At 27.8% G+C, this 19,112-nt stretch overlaps 1 protein-coding gene across 3 annotated transcripts in view; it reads left to right on the forward strand.

The window, feature by feature from the left end:
• The window catches only part of LOC113797856 (ras-specific guanine nucleotide-releasing factor 2-like), a 36,189-nt gene that overhangs the window by 14,565 nt on the left and 2,512 nt on the right, over positions 1 to 19,112 (forward strand). The window contains exons 3-17 of one of the 3 annotated variants that reach the window (XM_027348303.2): positions 1,747 to 1,853; positions 2,644 to 2,791; positions 2,893 to 3,107; positions 3,182 to 3,410; positions 5,998 to 6,157; positions 6,353 to 6,393; positions 6,965 to 7,075; positions 7,251 to 7,541; positions 7,605 to 7,686; positions 7,841 to 8,142; positions 16,149 to 16,231; positions 16,315 to 16,994; positions 17,055 to 17,344; positions 17,441 to 18,407; positions 18,465 to 19,081. In XM_027348303.2, the coding sequence (XP_027204104.2) occupies positions 1,747 to 1,853; positions 2,644 to 2,791; positions 2,893 to 3,107; positions 3,182 to 3,410; positions 5,998 to 6,157; positions 6,353 to 6,393; positions 6,965 to 7,075; positions 7,251 to 7,541; positions 7,605 to 7,686; positions 7,841 to 8,142; positions 16,149 to 16,231; positions 16,315 to 16,994; positions 17,055 to 17,344; positions 17,441 to 18,407; positions 18,465 to 19,081 (4,323 nt within the window). Of the gene's footprint in view, positions 1 to 1,746; positions 1,854 to 2,643; positions 2,792 to 2,892; positions 3,108 to 3,181; positions 3,412 to 5,997; positions 6,158 to 6,352; positions 6,394 to 6,964; positions 7,076 to 7,250; positions 7,542 to 7,604; positions 7,687 to 7,840; positions 8,143 to 16,148; positions 16,232 to 16,314; positions 16,995 to 17,054; positions 17,345 to 17,440; positions 18,408 to 18,464; positions 19,082 to 19,112 lie in introns of all 3 variants that reach the window. The other 2 variants (XM_075825236.1, XM_027348304.2) reach the window with 2 other exon arrangements.

Consider the following 19,112-nt stretch of genomic DNA (forward strand, 5'->3'; position numbering starts at 1 on the left):
AATTCTTCTTTTTTTCTCCTAATAGAAAAATCAAAAAAAAAAAACAAATCAGAAAACAAAACTATGATAGTCGTCGATCCGATTACATACACATTTGAATTATCCAAAAAATCGTATATTTGCAAATGTTTGTATTTTACTTATTTTTTCATATTATTCCTAGCAAAAAAAAACACAAAAACTTTCAAATCAAATCAAAATCGAAACAAAAAAAAACTTGTTTTATTTCTATATTTCCAAAAATAGAAAATAAAATAAAAATCTTTGAACAATGACATCATTTTGTTGTTGTCATGTTTTTTCCTCTGTGTTTTTTCTGGGGTTTTGTCTGGTTTATTATTATATAGTGGAAATAATATTCTGCAAAAAAAAATCAAAATCATATTTGTATAAACAATTTCCATTCGATACATAAAATGTGTCGATGATGATCTGTTTTTTTCTCTCTTTTCTTTCCTTCCCTCTCATCGGTTTTATTTCGAGGAAAGTTGTTTTTTCCAGATTATTAATCATAACATTATTTCGAAAAAAAAGAAGTTACCGGTATCAAGTATCATGTTGATAGATTATTAATTAGTTAGTAAAATACTGATTTCGATTTATTCGATTAGAAATCATTGAAATAGATAAACATCAATTAATTTGAAACATTTAATATGATAATAGAATATATATAGTAATTTTGTTTTTCATTTGGTTGATTTATATTAACAATTTTAATGATAGTTATTACAATAGTCAGATTTTTTTTACTTGTCTTTGTATTTGTTGATGAGATTTTTGTTTTTCAAACTCGATTCCTTTAAACAACGAATTAATAATGTAACATTATAATCATCAACATTATTATGTCATTGAAAAAAAATGAATAAAATAAACATGAAATCATGTGATGACATAAAACATGCAAAGTAACAAAAAATCACACAATAAACATTCATTTATGAAAATAATAAGCGTTTTTTTCAATTATAATAATAATGATGATGATGTTCTCAACCTTTATCTTGTATTTGTGGATGTAGGTGGGCAACAAACTAATTATAAAATGCTTTTAGAAATATGAGAAAAATGAAAAGAAATGTTTATTTGTCATTGGTCAATCGACATAATTATATTCCATCAAATGTCATATTGAATCAAATGACTTTTTTTTGCTTTGTTTTGTTTTCATTTTTTTTCTTCCATATAAGAAAGTCCGTTATAATTTGTTTTTTATTTTTTTCGGATCATCATCATTATGTTTTTGTCAAATGTTTGTGTATGGCAAAAAAATGTTGGCTTCAGTGCATTGCATTTTTTTTAATTTTTGATTTTCCTTTTTTCCATTCAATTTAAAACTTTAAATAAAAAATACCGAAACCATCCAAATGACTGCATCGAAATATTTTTTCTTTCCGAAATCCTTAATGTTCTTCTTCAATTGACACATAACCGAAACGAACGTCTCATCTAATCAAAAAAGCAAAAGAAGATTTTAGAGATTTTTTTATTTTGAAAAAAAAATTTAAACTTCTTAATATCTTACACACCATAAAAAACAAAATGTTCAGACCATTTTTCGTTGTTGTTGTTGTTATCTGTTTTTGATTGTTAAATAAATTTACATATTCAGTATCCACCTTTTTTTTCTACATTCTTTGAATAACTATTTAATAATATGCTGATTGCTTTAAATTCATTTTTTTTCGCTTTTTTTTTGCTTGTCCACATTACCATATCAAATTTGATTATCATTTGTTTTAGCATTATTTTACAATCACGTATCGTAAAGAAGGATCAAAAACTTTTGAACTTAAAGCTGAATCTGAATCCGAATGTAATGCCTGGGTACATGCTATCGAAAATGCAAGGTAAGCTTGTCATGAAACTTTTTTTGTTTTGTTTTGTTTTTGTTTATGACAATGTTTTGTCTTTTTTTCTGAAACAAAAAATTATTTAATTAGTTTTATTTCACAAGTACCAATCATCATTGTTGTCATGATGAATACAAAAAAATACACTTTAAAAAAATGATAATTTTTTCATGTCGTTGTAATACATGAGCGTTTTAATTATTTTAAAAATATGAAAAAAAGAACAAAATTTTCAGAGTATGTATTTTAGACCACTTTCTTACCGTAGGATATGATATTTTTGCCAACAAAGTATACCCGTTTATTTACTCCATTCATGTTTTCTTCCTTTACGAAAAATTTATTCGAAATGAAAACACCACAACAAAATTTTTAAACCCAGAAAAAAGAATAAAGTTTGTGATTCTGTCAAAGTTGTCAAAAGTGTTAAACTGTTTTCAAAAAAAAAAAAAACATATCATCATCATCATCATCATTCATATATTCAATAAAATATTAAATTTAAATTGAATATAGAAAAATATAGAAAAAAATAATAATTTTGTTAAACAAGTATAGTTTGTAATAACATTTAAGAAGTGTGATAGAAAATTTTACATAAGATTCAAGTAAACATTATGATCCTGGTGATGACAGCTGTAAATAATGATATTACAAGAAAAATAAAAATAAAATCGTTGAATTTGATTTCAATTACAGAATTTTATGTACATTGTAAATCCATCGCTTGGAATGATTGCTTTGAAAAAAATGTTTATTTTTTCTCAATATTATTTTTGTTTTCTAGCTTTTCAAAAATGTTGCTACAAAAAGAAGAATTGGAACAAAAACATTTACATCTTGTACAGATTGTTGAAAGTGAAAAAACGGCTAAATGGCAATATACACAACAATGTGAAGAATTGACAATGGAGATAAAAAAATTACGTGCCGAGGTAAACCAAAACAACAAAATCCGTTTTTTTTTGGTGATCATCTTGTTTGATTGAATTTTTCCTTTTCTTTTTTTTCTCCATAATCAATCATAATATCAAAGCTTTTTTCATTGAATCGTGAATGGCGATTAGCACCGAATAATCGTAGCCAAAATCTTCAACAACTTGGTGGCCTAAATGAAGAAAGTGAAGAAATAAGAAAAATTAAAAAAGTTCAAAGCTTTTTTCGTGGTTGGCTTTGTCGTCGACGATGGAAACAAATTGTTATCGAATATATTAATTCACCACATGCTGAAAGTATGCGTAAACGAAATAGGTAATCAACTTAGAATCCAAGAATTATTGATTGATTTTAATGATTTTACACAATATAACAATGTAAATAAATAGTCTCGTGTTTCGTATGGTCGAAGCGGAAGAAGAATATCTTGAACAATTACAATTAATGGTATCATGTTTTTTACGTCCATTTAAAATGGCTGCCAGCTCACAAAAACCACCATGTTCACATGATGATGTTAATTCAATATTTTTAAATGCTGAAACGGTCATGTTTTTACATCAGATATTTTTAAAAGGATTAACAGCTCGTATGGAATGTTGGCCAACATTAGTATTAGGTATGCGGCTGTTTTATTTTAAAAAAATATTTTCGAAACAATTTTTCTCGAGAATTTTTTATTGTTTTTTCATTATAATGTAAAAAAATTTTTAACAAAAACCAAAACCATTAAAAATGATATTTTGATGTGAAAAAAATCTTCCCAATAGAATGAAGAATGGCTGATATTTTTGATTTATAGATTTTTTGAATATTTGTTTTGAAAATTTCATTAATAATTTTGGCTATGCCTTAATAGAATCTGCTTGTTTTCATGTGTTCATGTCCGTTTGTTTGTTTTTTTGGCTCTTGTATGTAACCAATTGCATGAATATAATATAACTAGATTATTTTGGATAGAAACCATTTACATGGCTCGTTTTTGATCATTCATGCATGTTTTTTGTTTCACTGAATCACATTTTTTTCTACGTAAGCAATGTATACTATAAACTGATTGTACATACATTAGCCAATTCGATGCAAATAGAAGATGGTTCGTTAGGTTTGCTAGCTTATCGTTTGGCCATGATTAACTAGGTTAATGATGTTTCACCAAGAAAAAACGCTTTAGCTTATGATAATGAAAATGCCATATCATTTAAACAGTTTTAAAATGTGCAGATTTAGTTTAAGATTTCATTTTGTTGTCAAAGGTTAAAGAAAAAGAATTTATCGTTTTTACAGATTATGTGAAATAAAGATTCGTTACTGTCAATGAATTTATTACTATATTGATAATATATGATCATCGATGATAATATATTCTACGAAATAGTCAAAGAATTATTTGAAATAGTTTATATTGAGAAAAATAGTAGAAAAAACCAAACAACTAAAGTATTTCCAACAAAATCTTAATGATAATCAGCAAAACACTGGTTTCCGTTGCAATGATAATTATTACATACCACTTTGAAAATAACTTATCGTTAATTCCTTTAATCATTAAAATAGCTATTAGTTTTTATAATTTGTAATGTATTTTTTTTTGTTCATGATTCTTAATCGCTTTTAACGTCGAATGATTTTATGAATTTTAATTTATACTAATACATGAATGTATGTGAATAGCTTATTAGTTTCAAAAGTAGATGTGTAGAATATGTTCTTTATTTTTCTGTTGTTTTTTGTTTCCTTAATCATTTTTTTATATGGAAAATTTTTGTTTCTTTCCTATTGATTATGTATATAATCAATCAAAATTAGTCGATTGTAAATTTCATTACACTGAATACCTTTTTGTTTCAATTGAATTCCATTATTTCTAGTTTTCTGTTTTCAATGAAAAATATTCCACATTTATGATAGAATCTATAGAATAGAAATCTTTATTATTATCATTATTATTCTATTTTCTTTCGTAAGATCGATGCGTCAATCTTTTTTTCTCTTTTGTTTTCTTTTCCATTCCCATTTCCGTAACATGTATATTCTCGTTCATTCATTTTACTTTGGAATCAAATAATAAATATCAATTTCATCAAATGTGTGCCGAAACAAATTACTGTTTTTTTTGAACATTGGTGAAAAATAAAAATAAAAACCATTAAAAATTGACTTCCGACTTTCATCAATTTTGTATAATAAATTATCACTTTCACACACCCATACATAAAAAAAACAAAAACAAATCAATTTCAATCAATTTAAAAAAAACACTTTACTTTTATTCTGTCTGCCTATCTGTCTCATTGTCTGTATGTGATTCGTTTTGCGTTTCAATTGATTTTCATTTCATTTTTTTAAATTCTCCAAAATTTATTTGATTTCTCTGTGTGTGCGTGTGTGTGTGTGTTCCAAAAAAATTTTTAAATTTTATTTAAAAAATAAATTTTTCCAATCCTTTCACCTGCCATTCATATTATTCATATTGAAACGTGTACGTATTCATATGCGTGCGTGCGATATTGTTTTTTTTTATTATTATAAAAATCCAATTTTATGAAATTGATCATTCCATCACAAATATCAACCATTTATTATATTGAAATATGAAATTTTTCTATTAAAATTCAAAAAAAAATTGAATCAAATTCAAATTTTAATCTAATTTGATGATAAACAAACAAACAAACCAACCAAAACTATGTGTTCTTGTGTCTTGCCATTTGTTTAATTCGTGTAATGATAATTAAATTGCACCAATTTTTGTTGTTTGTTTTTTTTCCTTGTTGTCCAAAATCCATTTCATTCTTTTTATCCGTGATATTTCCGTGTCTATTCTTATGTGTTTGTGTGTGTGTGTGTGTGTGTAAAATATATTCGACAATTATCGCACAACTATATAATATTCATCGATTTTCATCAATCGAAAAAACAAAACAAAAAAAATCAATTTTCTAATCAACTTTTTTTTGTTTTTCCAATAATAATAATAATAATTACAAATGAACGTTCCTAACCGATGGCCTTTTCTCTCTCTCTCTTCTTTTTATTCTTTTTTTACCTTTTTTTATCGTGATTTTTGTTTTGGTTTTGTTTTCTATCTATTTATATACATCTCCCTCTTTCCATCGATTTTGGATCAAAAATCCAATCATTCGATCCCATATATATTTGTGTTTGTTTGTTTGTTTTTGTTTTTTTTTGATTTCGGCCAAACGGCATAGGAGATTTGTTTGACATGTTGTTGCCAATGTTAAGCATATATCAAGAATATGTAAGAAATCATCATTTCTCTCTGCAAGTATTAGCTGAATGTAAACAACGAGAAAAATTTGCTTCAATGTTACGTAGATTGGAAGAAAAGCCAATCATTCAGGGTAAGATATTTTTTCTTGAACAAATTAAATTAAAATTGATTTTTTTTCAAATTTTTACTTTTTCTCAATTTAATCAAATTGAAAAAATTTCTAATTAATAAATGTTCGCATGCATTATCATGATTTATCAAACACTATCATCATTTTTTCTTTGATTAAAAAAAACTTCAATATCATAATGAAAAATATTCATAGGACGTACATTGGAAACATTTCTAACATATCCAATGCATCAGGTAAGAAAACTTTCTTTTTTTTTCTTTTGTTTCATTTATCATCCAGCAACAACAACAACAACAACAAAATTATTGATTATATTTTTTTCATAAGAAAAAGAAACAAAATCCAAGATCACACAGAATATAATATTTAAAAAAAACGATAGATTTTGTTTAAACAAGTGTATTATCATATATGAATACATAGATTTGATTATTATCATATAAACAGCAAACAAAAATAAAATAAAACCAAAACAACATAGCATAAACACACACGCACATTATGTAATTTATTATCATGAATGATTTATGGAAATGTGTAGATGATTATCATCATTATTTATTATTATTATAATGATAATAATAGTGAAATGGGAAAGAAGATAGAAACGTCTTAGAACCGAAGATTCATATTGTTGCAGTGTTTGCGTGTGTTTAGTTCCATAATTTATTATTAACAACATGTAATTTTTCTTGTTTTTTTTCTCTCATTTTTCTTCTTTATTATCGTATTTTTTTTTCTTTGCACTTCTTAACAACTCCTTAATAATGATGGCAACAACAACAACAAAACAAAAACGTGCAGGTACCACGTTATATAATAAATTTACATGAATTACTTGCCCATACACCACATAATCATGTTGAAAGAAAAAGTTTGGAAAATGCCAGAATGAAATTGGAAGAATTATCAAGGGTAAATTATTTTTTTTCTAAAAACTTATTGATATTGATTTTTTTAAAAAATGATTCAAATTCAAGAAATTTGATCTTGAAAATTACGAGAAAAAACAATTCATCTCTTGTTCTTTTATTGATTTTTAACCATCAACCCGAATCGTATTAATAATGATAACAACAATAATCATTAGCAAATGCATGATGAAGTTAGCGAAACGGAAAATATTCGCAATAATTTGGCCATTGAACGTATTATTGTTGGCGGTTGTGATATATTGCTCGATGTCAATCAAGTGTTCATAAGAAAAGGATGTGTCATACAAGTATTGAATAGTGATCGTAGCAAAACAGCTAGCCGTGTAGCACGTATCGGATCATTTCGTGGCCTTGTCGAAAAAGAAATTATGCGACAATGTTATTTATTTTCCAATCATATGCTTCTTTGTACACGAACATCGGGTGGAAAATTATCACTAGTTGATGTAAGTAATTTTTGATTCTTTGTTCGGATGACCAAAAATTTTTTAAATTATCAATTTTTGTAGGGAATTGGAAAAATTCCATTAGCTGAAGCAACATTAATTGAAGATCCAAATGAACAATTCCAATTTACAGTCGACGATACAGGCAAGTATAATTTTAATTCATTTATAAACGTTTTATTGGCCATCTGACGGCCAAAAACATTATTAATGTGGATTTTTTTTTTTGGAATCTTTTTACAATCCCAACTGAAACTTGAATGTCAATTTCAACAAATATTTTGATCATTTGCCACCAGAAGGCTCTATTAGCTCAACTTCAAGTCATTCAAGTGATGCTGGTACAGGTACCGGTGCTGGAAGTGCCAATACAAATACCCCATCATTCATAAATCAAGCAATAACAACAACAACTACAACAACAACATCATCATCAACATCAAATAATGCTACAACAGCAACACCCACACATTCAGGCAAAGATTTTGGTGGTTTAGATTTTAAGATTATTGTCGATTGTAAAACTGGACCACCATTAACCGTCCATTTAGTTGCACCAACATTACAGGAAAAAACCGCTTGGATATCGGATATCAGTCAGGTAAGAATTCAAAAAAAAATAAACAAAAGAAAAAATTTTCGGTTTATTAATTAAAAAAACACACTTTAAGCATATAATTATTCCATTTTAAAGTAATCTTTCTATCAATAAAATAGAGTAAAAAAAAACTTCATAGATAATATGATCAAATGAATCGAAATAATCAATAATGAATATATAGCATTGACGCACTTGAAAGTGATAAAATTGTGAAAAAAAGATGAAAAGATTGTTGAATCATTTTGATTCTCGACAACAACAACAACAACAAAAAGAAACGACAAACTAATCTTATCCGAAATGTGATAATTAGAATTATGATATTAATTAAACAAAAATGTAATGTGTGTTTGTGTAAGAAAACAAAAAAAAATTTTTTATGTCGTCAAGAATCCAGATTTAAACAATGATTATAATCAATGACGAAGTAAAAAATAAGAAAATAATGAATTATTTGTTTGGATTCATTCTTTTTCAAGAATCTAGGTAAAATGAAAAAAAATCCAGGACCAAATAATAATGATGATGTAATAAATACAATGACAATGAATAAAAGACCAGATTTAAGTGAACAAATATTAATAAAAATTGATAATAATCAAGATTATCAATATGATAATATATTATTATTATTGTTATTGATTATTTGGTCATCATTTGATAAACAACAATACATTATATTTGCTATGTAACCAAGAGACAAACAATAAAGTTTTTTTCAATAATTCGTTTTTCTCTATCTCGTTTTGTTGGGCCAATTATCTTTAAATTAAAACAGATTAAATGAATGAATGAATGAGAAATAAAAATTCTCAATTCGATTCAAGTGAAATAATAACCAATTAAAAACAAATAAAGATGAAATTTTTTTTTGAGATATAAATAATAAATAATATTTACTTTTAATGATATTGTTTCATTTTGGTGATGAAAGTTTTCAACAATAAAACAAAACAAAACAAAAAAAAATGTTTACATTTTTGTTTTCTCTCTAATTAATTTAATGATAATTCGATTCGTACAATTCATCATTCTTTTAATTTTTTTAATTTTTTTTCTACGTTCATCACAAAAATATTAAAAATCAATCATTTAGTTTATTTGTTTGATTCATTTATGATTAATGATTTGTACCAACAATTAAAATGAAATTGATAATTAGTTCGTAATGGAAAAAGGATAGTTTTTGTTTTTGAAAAAAATAACCTTGTACAGTGCAATGAATAAAATAATAATAATATTGTGTTTGTTGAAATTATCTGATTGATTTGAAATTGTTTTTTTCATTATTAGCGATATGGCTCGACATTATCATTTATATATAATTTATAGCTAAATTTTTTAGACACATCCAACCCAAAATATTTGAAATGAATGAAACAAAATAGGAATTTTGAAAATGTTTCAATTTTTTTTTGTCATGTTTTACAAGAAGAATAAAATTCAATAATAATAATAATAGAATATTATGATGAAATAACAATGAAAAAAAAGAAGCAAATAAATAAACAAAATTTAAGAAGATGACTGAAATTTGATCAAAGAATTCAACATAATAATAAATCATCATCATCATTTTGGCAAAATATTTGATGAAGAATAAAGAATGTTGTTGTCTATGTTTGTAATGATGATGACCAACATGATAAACTACATATACATTGATTTAATAGGAATCGAATCATTATCAAAATGTGCATAATAAATAACAATTTATCTCCTTATATCAGTTTCTTTATTTTTCTATAGACCATTAATTTGGATTGATATTATAAAATTGCTAACATACATTTTCTACAAACAAACACAAAGATATATGGAGTTCCTTGATAAATTTGACCTGGTTTTTTTTTGTCGTTGTATTTTTTCTCCCATGAACATCTTTCACTTAATTATTTTCTTATATAACAACATTTTTTTCTTGTCAAAAAAAACAAAATAAAAATCAATTCATTTATTACGAATTAGAATGTAATGTAATGAATTACCTTTCTTTTTTCATTAGGTATTTTTTCTTTCAAGAATTTTATCACTATTAAATCATTGTAATGAAATTGTTTTCTACTTTTCCTTTCATTGTCATCATGATGCTAACAAACATAGAATTTTGTAATGGAATCCTGGATTAAAGAAAAAATGTGATGTTTTTGTTCGTTTGATCGAAAATGAAATCAATTTTTTTTTCGTTTTTGATTACACATCACGCGAACAATAACAATCACATGTTATTTTTCATATAAAAAAAGCTTAGTATCCGGTTTCAAGTTTTCAAATTTCATTTTAAAAACCCATATCAAAGAAAGAAAATAACAAAATACCTTTTTACTTATTATTCGACAATATGGATAGTTATCAATACACACACACACAAAAACCAAAAATTGAAAAAAATGAAAATTCAAATGTCGAATGTCATAGGATCTTAATAGAGTTGTTTGTTATTGTATTTTGTTTTGTTTTTTGTTTCTGCTGGATCAATTCAAATTTAAAATCCCAAAAAATCTTTACAATTTCAAAAGAAACTGAAAAACTTTATTAACTGAATGAAGAGTTTTTGTGAATGTTTTCTTTTTTTCTTTTGTTTCATTATTATTGAACATTTTTTCCCTATATTTTTGCTTTTGGCTGAAAAAAAATATTGATTTTTTTTATATAGATTCATCATCATCATCATCATATCAACATACACACACAGAGAGAGAGAGAGAGAGAGAGAGAGAGAGAGAGAGAGAGAGAGAGAGAGAGAGAGAGAGAGTATATATAAGTGCGGTGTGTGTGAAATGAAAAAGTGAAGAAACTTGAAAAACATGGAAATATAAAATAATTTCTCTGTCCAAAAAAAAAAAAAAAACAGTATTATTCTCAAGGACCTGATTTTTTTTGTGACGCATGTCAATCATTACCAGAAAAAAAAACAAATTCATTGAATTCTTTGAATTTAGGATTTCTTTTGAATAATAGAATAATTGAATAAATTAACAAAACAAAACAACGATGATGATTTAAGTTTTTTATCTTGATTTTTTTTATATGTTTTGTGTGTTGAAATAATTCTCTAAACAATTTTTTTTTCACTTAACCACCAAATTTAATTATTTAAATCATTTTTTTATTCAATTAATTTGTAATAATAAAGAATTAATGTGAATCAAGAGAGAGAGAGAGAGAGAGAGAGAGAGAGAGAGAGAGAGAGAGAGAGAGAAAGAAAAAAAAATCGATACTAAATATGAGTTGTTAACAAACAAACAAAAAAATTCTTATCGAAAATCAAATGAAAAGAAAAGTTTTGTTTTTCACATTTTACTCCCACGCTATCTTCTTATTTCTCTCACACAATATTTTCTTAGGTCGTTTCTTTATTCTTTAATATTTTGATTCCCATTTATATAACTTTTGGTTAACGGTGATGGCGACGGTGATAGTTGATCAAAAATTCTGTGATACCGGCCCACGCACATAACACACTAACCTATACTATACCTACCCACCAAAATTCTAAGTTTCATCACTGATTTCCAAATTCAATTCAACAGCTACTACTACTATATATTTTATTTGTTTCGCGACATTAGTTTCATGTTTTTGTTTTGTTTGTTTTACTGGATTCCTACTCAACTTTATCATCATCATCATCACTATTGAATAGGATTCATGTCGACGAGGAATAGAGCATATAGTTTAATAAAAACAAAAAAGAAAAAGAAAAATAATAAATGCAAACCTGAATATATTCTATCTATACACATAATGTACCAATAATAAGATTGGCCAGGTATCACAGTTTATTTCAATTTAATATTGAATTTCAATTTCTTTTGAAAATGAAAATCAGTTGTTTGTTATTGTTTTCATGTCTTATCCATGATTTATTCCGTAAGATTCAACATATACATTCAATAATTTAATTCAATGATTTTTCAAGTGTAAAAATCTATAGAAATGAAAATTAATTTTTTGTTTTATAAATTTTCGAGAGCAACTTGTAACAACTTTTACGAAATATGAGCTCATGAGTAAAATTTCACAATTTTTTTTTTGTTGTCCACCAAAATATTAACATAAATCTATGTGAGGAGTTGATCCGGGTTAAAAATTTCAATTTCTTTCGTTTGGTTTGAAAGTTTATTTTTCTTCATTAATTAACACAACAGGATCATTGAAATTATTCAAATAGTGATTAGTCGAATTATATTGTCGAAAGTGAGAGAGAGCGAGAGAGAGAGAGAGAGCGATAAAATAATCTGATTTTAGTTGATTATAAGTTGGAGGATACAAGTAAAAAAAATTATGGTTATAATTGTTATTGTAATTCAGAAACTTTGAGTCAAAAGATTCCAAAAAAAACAAACAAAAATTAAAGATCAATTATTATGAAATGATCCATGTAAATTTTTTTCGCAATGAAATCAACAACAAAATTGAGATAAAAGGGTTTTAATATACTTTTTTTTGTTATCCCCAGAAATTAATGATAGAATTTTATGAGATTTTTTTTTGTAACCATCTTTGTTTTTTTGTTTGAATTAACAATCCATGCGCTAAGGTTAAAAATTGTTATGATTTTTTTTTGTTCGAGTTTAATTCATATATTCCTAGAAATTGATATTTTTCATTCAATATCACATTTATTCAGTAGATATAGACAGCTATACAAACACACACACTTATTGGTTTCTGGTCTATTCTGGTTTAGTTTGGTATTTATTTCTTGTTTTGTTTTGAGCATCCGTTTCTGTTCGTACGGTAATAAAATGATGATGATAAACCTAAAAAAAATGATGATGATAGTGATGATAGTGATGATATTTAAATAATAACACTGTTTTTTCATGTATATATGCCAATAGCTCACCAATTGATGAAACTTTTTTTTATATAAAAATGAAACAAATCATTCGTTCCATTTAATAGATCGTCTGTGTGTGTGTGTGTTTATGTATGATGATGTCTCTGACATTTTTTTCCTATCTTGTATATCAAAGCATCCATGTAATTCCTATATAACAAGTGGAAAAATGAACCAAAAAAAAAACAAAAATGAAAATCGAGTTCCAGATCAGAAACAAAAAATACCGCTACTACTAAAAGAAGATATTGAAGAAAATATTCCCATTTGAACATGAAATTCTTGTTGTTGTTCAATCGCCAATGACAACAACCAAAATTCATGTGACGCCGTCGCAGAATATTATTTTTTCCAACTGTCTTTTTCTCTGGAACTTATAATAATATGAGAGAAATAAAGGGAAAATGATTGCCATCATTTTTGGGTCTTTGAATCAACCTATTGATAACTGAAAACTGGCCTCCTCATGCTCTATCTCTTACTCCCCCCAAACAGAAATACAGTGTGTGAGAGAGAATATTCTACAAGAGTACCAAACTTTTTTTCGATAGAACACACATAGTCCAAAACAATAGAATTCATCATTATTATCATCATCAACGCTGTTGTTGTTGCCGCCGAATTGAATTGAAAAAGCAAGAATAATTTTAGATAGTTAACCTAACTTTTAGTCAGATACATGCTGAACTTTTTCCAGGTTTTCTATCATCCATCCATCTTCCTACTCATTCGTGGGTGTTCATTTTTTATGTATAGTTGTTATTGTTATTATTGTTGTTTTTGTTGGTGGTGGTGGTGGTGGTGGCAGTGTTGATGGACTAACTATTGAATTTTTTTTTACTGGAACGCTGCTAGAATCATAGGATTCTAAAAACGAATGCTTGTGTGTGTATAATGGATTCATGAGGATAAAGAATAATGAATTAGGAATTGAGAGAAATTTTTTGTTTTTCTTTTTTGCTTCATCTTTGTTCTATCATCATCATCATCCTCATCATCCTCATAACTGAAAAACACTGATAATCTTTTGTACTAACGAATATTCACAACAAATGATAATAATAATAAATCAATCAAATTTTTATTTCATTGAATAATCGTTTTGTTTTTGTTTTGTTTAGTATTGTTGATAAATTGATTCCCTCAATCAATATTCGTTGATCAATATGATGATATAGTTTTCGCCTATCTCTTGTACATTCTTCAGTGTGTGTGTGTGTGGGTGTTGAACATTGATTAAATTTAATCATTGAACTTAATTTCTTACAGTGCGTGTGTCGAATATAAAGTTTATATTAAAAATAAAAAACATCAAATTGATATAAACCAGAATATTTTTTTCATTTTCATTTGTTTTTGTCATCATCATATTTTTTTTTGTTAGAAAAAAAGAATGTCAACATAATTTGAATTTTTCATCTTTTTTTCACTATCATGGATGTCGACAAAAAAACAAAAACAAAATGACGATAACAAGTTTATGAAAGAAAATTTTTATTATAAAAATATGTCTTAATTGTATTTGTTATGTGTATTTGTAGTTGGTTGTGGTTGTGATTATATTGTCAATAGAAATTCATCTGGGCCAAATTATCCATAGTATTATTTCGTACAAATTCTGTTTATTCTATTTTGCTTCATCCAACGGTGTTGTATATGATTATCTTTTAATAAAATACCAAATGGTGATTATGAGACGTTTTAAAACACATTCGGCAAGCAGTACCGGCAATCCATCATCATCATCATCATCATCGTCCAGTCGAAAATCATCATCAGTATCTGGTCTTTTTAAATCAGCATCATCACCGACACCACCTACTTGTTTTAGTACAAACAACAATGCAGAATCATTAACAACAACAAATAGTTGTAACAGTGGTACAAGTACTTCATATCATCAACGAAGTGCTGCATTGATTCGAAGTTATGGCCGAGCAATTAATCGAAGTTTTCAATCTGGTATTGGTTATATGTCAGGACATGGTGGCAATAGTAATCATCAACATCATCATAGTTCTGAAAGTAATAATAGTTTGGATGTACCGGAATCGGATATTATTGGGTCATCAAATCTGTTGGATGCTGATATCTCACCAAATATCAACAATAATAATTCGTCTAATAGCTCTGGTCAAAGCGGTGGTGGTGTTGGTGGTGTCGGTAGCCTTAAATCACCATTATCACCAAAAGTACCATCAAGATTTAAATTTTCTAAAAGTAAAGCCAAATCAAAAGAAGATCCACAACAGAATCAAGGAAATATTCCTGAAACTGGATCTTGTCCGATTTTAATATCCGAAACACAACAAACTAGTCATAACAATAATAATAATGTGCCTTTAAAACGTAATGAATCAGATAAGACTGAAATTTCGAAGCCAAAAATTTCGACAGTAAAAACAAAATACAAAACAACAACAACATCATTATCATCATCATCATCATCGATGACAAAAAATCAATCATCAAAACCGATGTTAATCAGACAACATTCAAATGAAAATTTAAATATATTGTTAGAATGTTCACATCAACAACAATCTTCAAATGATTCATCATCATCATTAATGTCAACTGGTCATAAATCTAGTGATCGTTCCAACAAACAACAACAACAACAACAGCAATCATTTCAATCACATCATACTAAAAAAGAATCAAAAACATTCACTACAAGTGGAAGCTCTTATAATACCAACAATAGTTATGTAACTAATAAAACTAAAAAAACAATCCGTTGGAAAATTACGCAAAATGATTGCAATGGAAATTGCCATTCCAAATGATATCGTTTTTGAAGAAGGCGATAGCAATAAGGTTTCATATTTTTTTAAACAAAAATTTTCTATACATATTTTGTTTCATGTAAAAAGTGATTTTTTCCTGATATACGAGAAAACAAATTCGTTTCATGAGAATCTAGTCCTTGTTCTTTGCAAAACAAAAAAAAATATTCAAATTTTGATTAATTTATCATTTCCTGGTATTTAATTCACCGATTTTAGTTTCAATGTCGTTAGATTTTTCAAATGAAACCGAAAATTTCAATTACACTTTTTAAAAATATTTTATTTTTTAAAAAACATTCATTTTATTGGTACATCTTTTTTTCATTATCTTTCCTTTTTTGTTTATTCAAATAATTTTGCAATAACAGTGTATAGACAACGTTCATTTCAATGATTTGTTCCATGGAACATTAAATGATTCATCATCTATTACGATGCCACATTCAATCAGGTACATTTTTTAATTAATATTTTTTGTACAAAATTTGAATTTTATGTTTAATTTTTTTTTCTTATTTTTTTTTTTGTTAACAGAAATGATCCACGTCTTTTTAAGGATGATGTTGACATACGATTTAGTCGTACATTAAATTCATGCAAATTACCTCAAATTCGTTATGCCAGTCCTGAACGTTTATTTGAACGTTTAACTGATTTAAGATTTTTAAGCATCGATTTTCTCAATACATTTCTTCTTACATATCGTGTTTTTACTGATAGCATTACCGTTATTGAAGCACTTAAACGTGTCCATTATAATCCTGATCTTTCGGCTATGAATGCATCATTACATGATTCATCTGGTTCATTGGAAGAAGGAACCGGTAATACCAATGGTAATGCAAAAATAGATTCTACACATTTACATCCTAGTCAATCACCGTATCATCATTCGGGTATAATAACGACAGCAACTTCGCTCAATCAAGCACATTCGAATACTGGTGGTGGTGTATCTGCAACAATTATCGGCAATGTTAATGTTAATAATGTTTCTGCTGCCAATGAATATCTATCAACAACAATAGATTATGATTATTCACGACGTGTCAGTAATAGTTCAGTACTTTCGGATATCAATGATCTTGCACATCGTGAATCAGTTGTATCAACATCAGAATCAACAGCCGGCCAACAATTAGCACAAGTACAACAAATGTTTTCATCGAATGCAATTCGAAATAATCAACATTGGAGATTAAGTTATCGTAAATGTAAGTTATTTGTGATTTTAATCATTTTTTAAAAAATAAAAACTAATGCTGTCAAAATAGTTGAAGAAGAACAAGCTCGTGAACGTTATTTAAAACGAATGAACAATCGTTTAGCTCATGGAAGTATTTCATCCACAACTTCATCGAATGTTGGCAATAATGAAATTGTTGCTAATCATAGCAACAACACTAATACGAGTAATATTAGCAGCCATTTTCAATTACCAGCAGGAGAACCATTACTTACACCAGCCATTACCGATCCAATAGCTGTTCCAGTTCCGCCACCACCAAGTCCAGAAGTTCCTGGTTATTTACAAAAAAGTGCAAAAGAAGCCTCCTCATTATTGGTTCGTTTAAATAAAAATTCGATTATTATAATTTATGTTTATGTGAAATCAATTAATCATGTTGCCATTAAATTATTTCAATAATTTTTTATGTAGGCTGATAAAGAATCACCCAATAGTAGCAATGATGATCGATCACCTAGTCCAACTCAATCTAGTCCATCAAAACAAATAACAGCAATACATCGTTCAAATCAACATTTACGTATAACAACTAATAACGTTCACCAGGATCAAGTTTCATCACCACATTCACAATCATGTGACACATTGACAAATAATTCTGAACTAAGCTATCCAGCATCACCATTAAGTTCGGCAACCAGTTCAGCGACATTGGTCGGTACCGATTCACATACATGTTCACCGAAACCAAGTCCGATACAGAAAACATCACCACATAGTTTGCCAGCACAAAATTCTATTGAACAAAATGCTGAAAATCAAGATTTGGATATTCTATCGAAGGAAAGTACAGAATTGAGACAAAAAATAGCTCAAAATACATTACACGGCCAATTAAGTGAAGGAACACCTCCTCCAACACCACCAATACCGGGTACACCCCAAAAACAACAACAACATCAACATTATTATCATCAGATAACACCACAACCAACACATCCTGCTTCATCTGCTCCGCCCATATCTAGTGTTGGTTCGTGTTTTGTATTGCCACCAAAAAATCAGCCCCCCGGTAATCCTAAATCTACCGATTCTCGATCGGGTAGTATATCTGTTCCACCACCAATAAAATCATCCGAATCACGATCCGGTAGTATTAGCCATTCTACACCATCGGGTAGATTGAGTGCTACAAGTATGAACTATCTTCGTGTTCGTGGAGCTGGTTCTAAACGTGGATCAGGCAGTAGCGAATGTGAAAGTATGGCCAGCTCATCCGTAACACCTAGATCATCATTTCAAACTGATACAAGTATTAGTACGGCTCGTAGTTCATTTCAGCATCCAGAATCACCCCAAATGTCAAGCAAAGCCGGTGTTGTTGTTATTTCATCCCGTGCAACATCACGTCGTTCTAGTACAGCTTCGGCAGCTTCTGGTAATTTATTTTATTCAAATGGATTAATGTTAATTATATTTTTATTATCTAATTTAGCATTCGCTGCAGCAACAGCTGCATCAAGTAATCCACCCGAACCGACTGATCCCATGATGAAACAAGTGATTATATCACGTGGTAGTAGTCGATTTTCAAGCGCAGCCGGCGCAGATCTCAAGATACCTAATAGTCAAGGTGCAGCGGGAGGCAGTACAACAGCTGCACAGAATGCACAGAATGTTGCTGCTAATAATGAACGAATCGCTCAACGAGCCAAACGAGAATCTATGATTAGTACAGCCGCTACAATGCGAGTACTAAATGTGTTACGACATTGGGTTAGCAAACATTCACAAGATTTTGAAAATGATCAAAAATTATTACAAATTACAACTGAATTTCTGGAAGAATTAATACACAACACAAATCTTTTACCAGCCGAACATAAAGCAGCCGTGCAACTTCAACAAATGATTGCGAAACAAACAATGGAAGCCAAAGAAAAAGTCGATCTAGATGTTTTATTGGCAGCACCGATTCATCCAAGTCAAGATAATATTGAAACATTATCGGCATTAGAAATAGCAGAAGTAATGACCTATTTGGATCATAATATTTTTATTCGTATTCGAAGTGAAGAATTTCTAGGCCAAGCATGGATGAAAGAACAAAAGGTATGTAGATAAATTTAATCATATTTGAATT

This window comes from Dermatophagoides pteronyssinus, unplaced genomic scaffold, assembly GCF_027571235.1.
Source record: "Dermatophagoides pteronyssinus isolate colony J.1.1.1.1 unplaced genomic scaffold, Derpt_VIB-CSIC_2022.12 sq0003, whole genome shotgun sequence".
Classification (NCBI taxonomy): Eukaryota; Metazoa; Arthropoda; class Arachnida; order Sarcoptiformes; family Pyroglyphidae; genus Dermatophagoides; species Dermatophagoides pteronyssinus.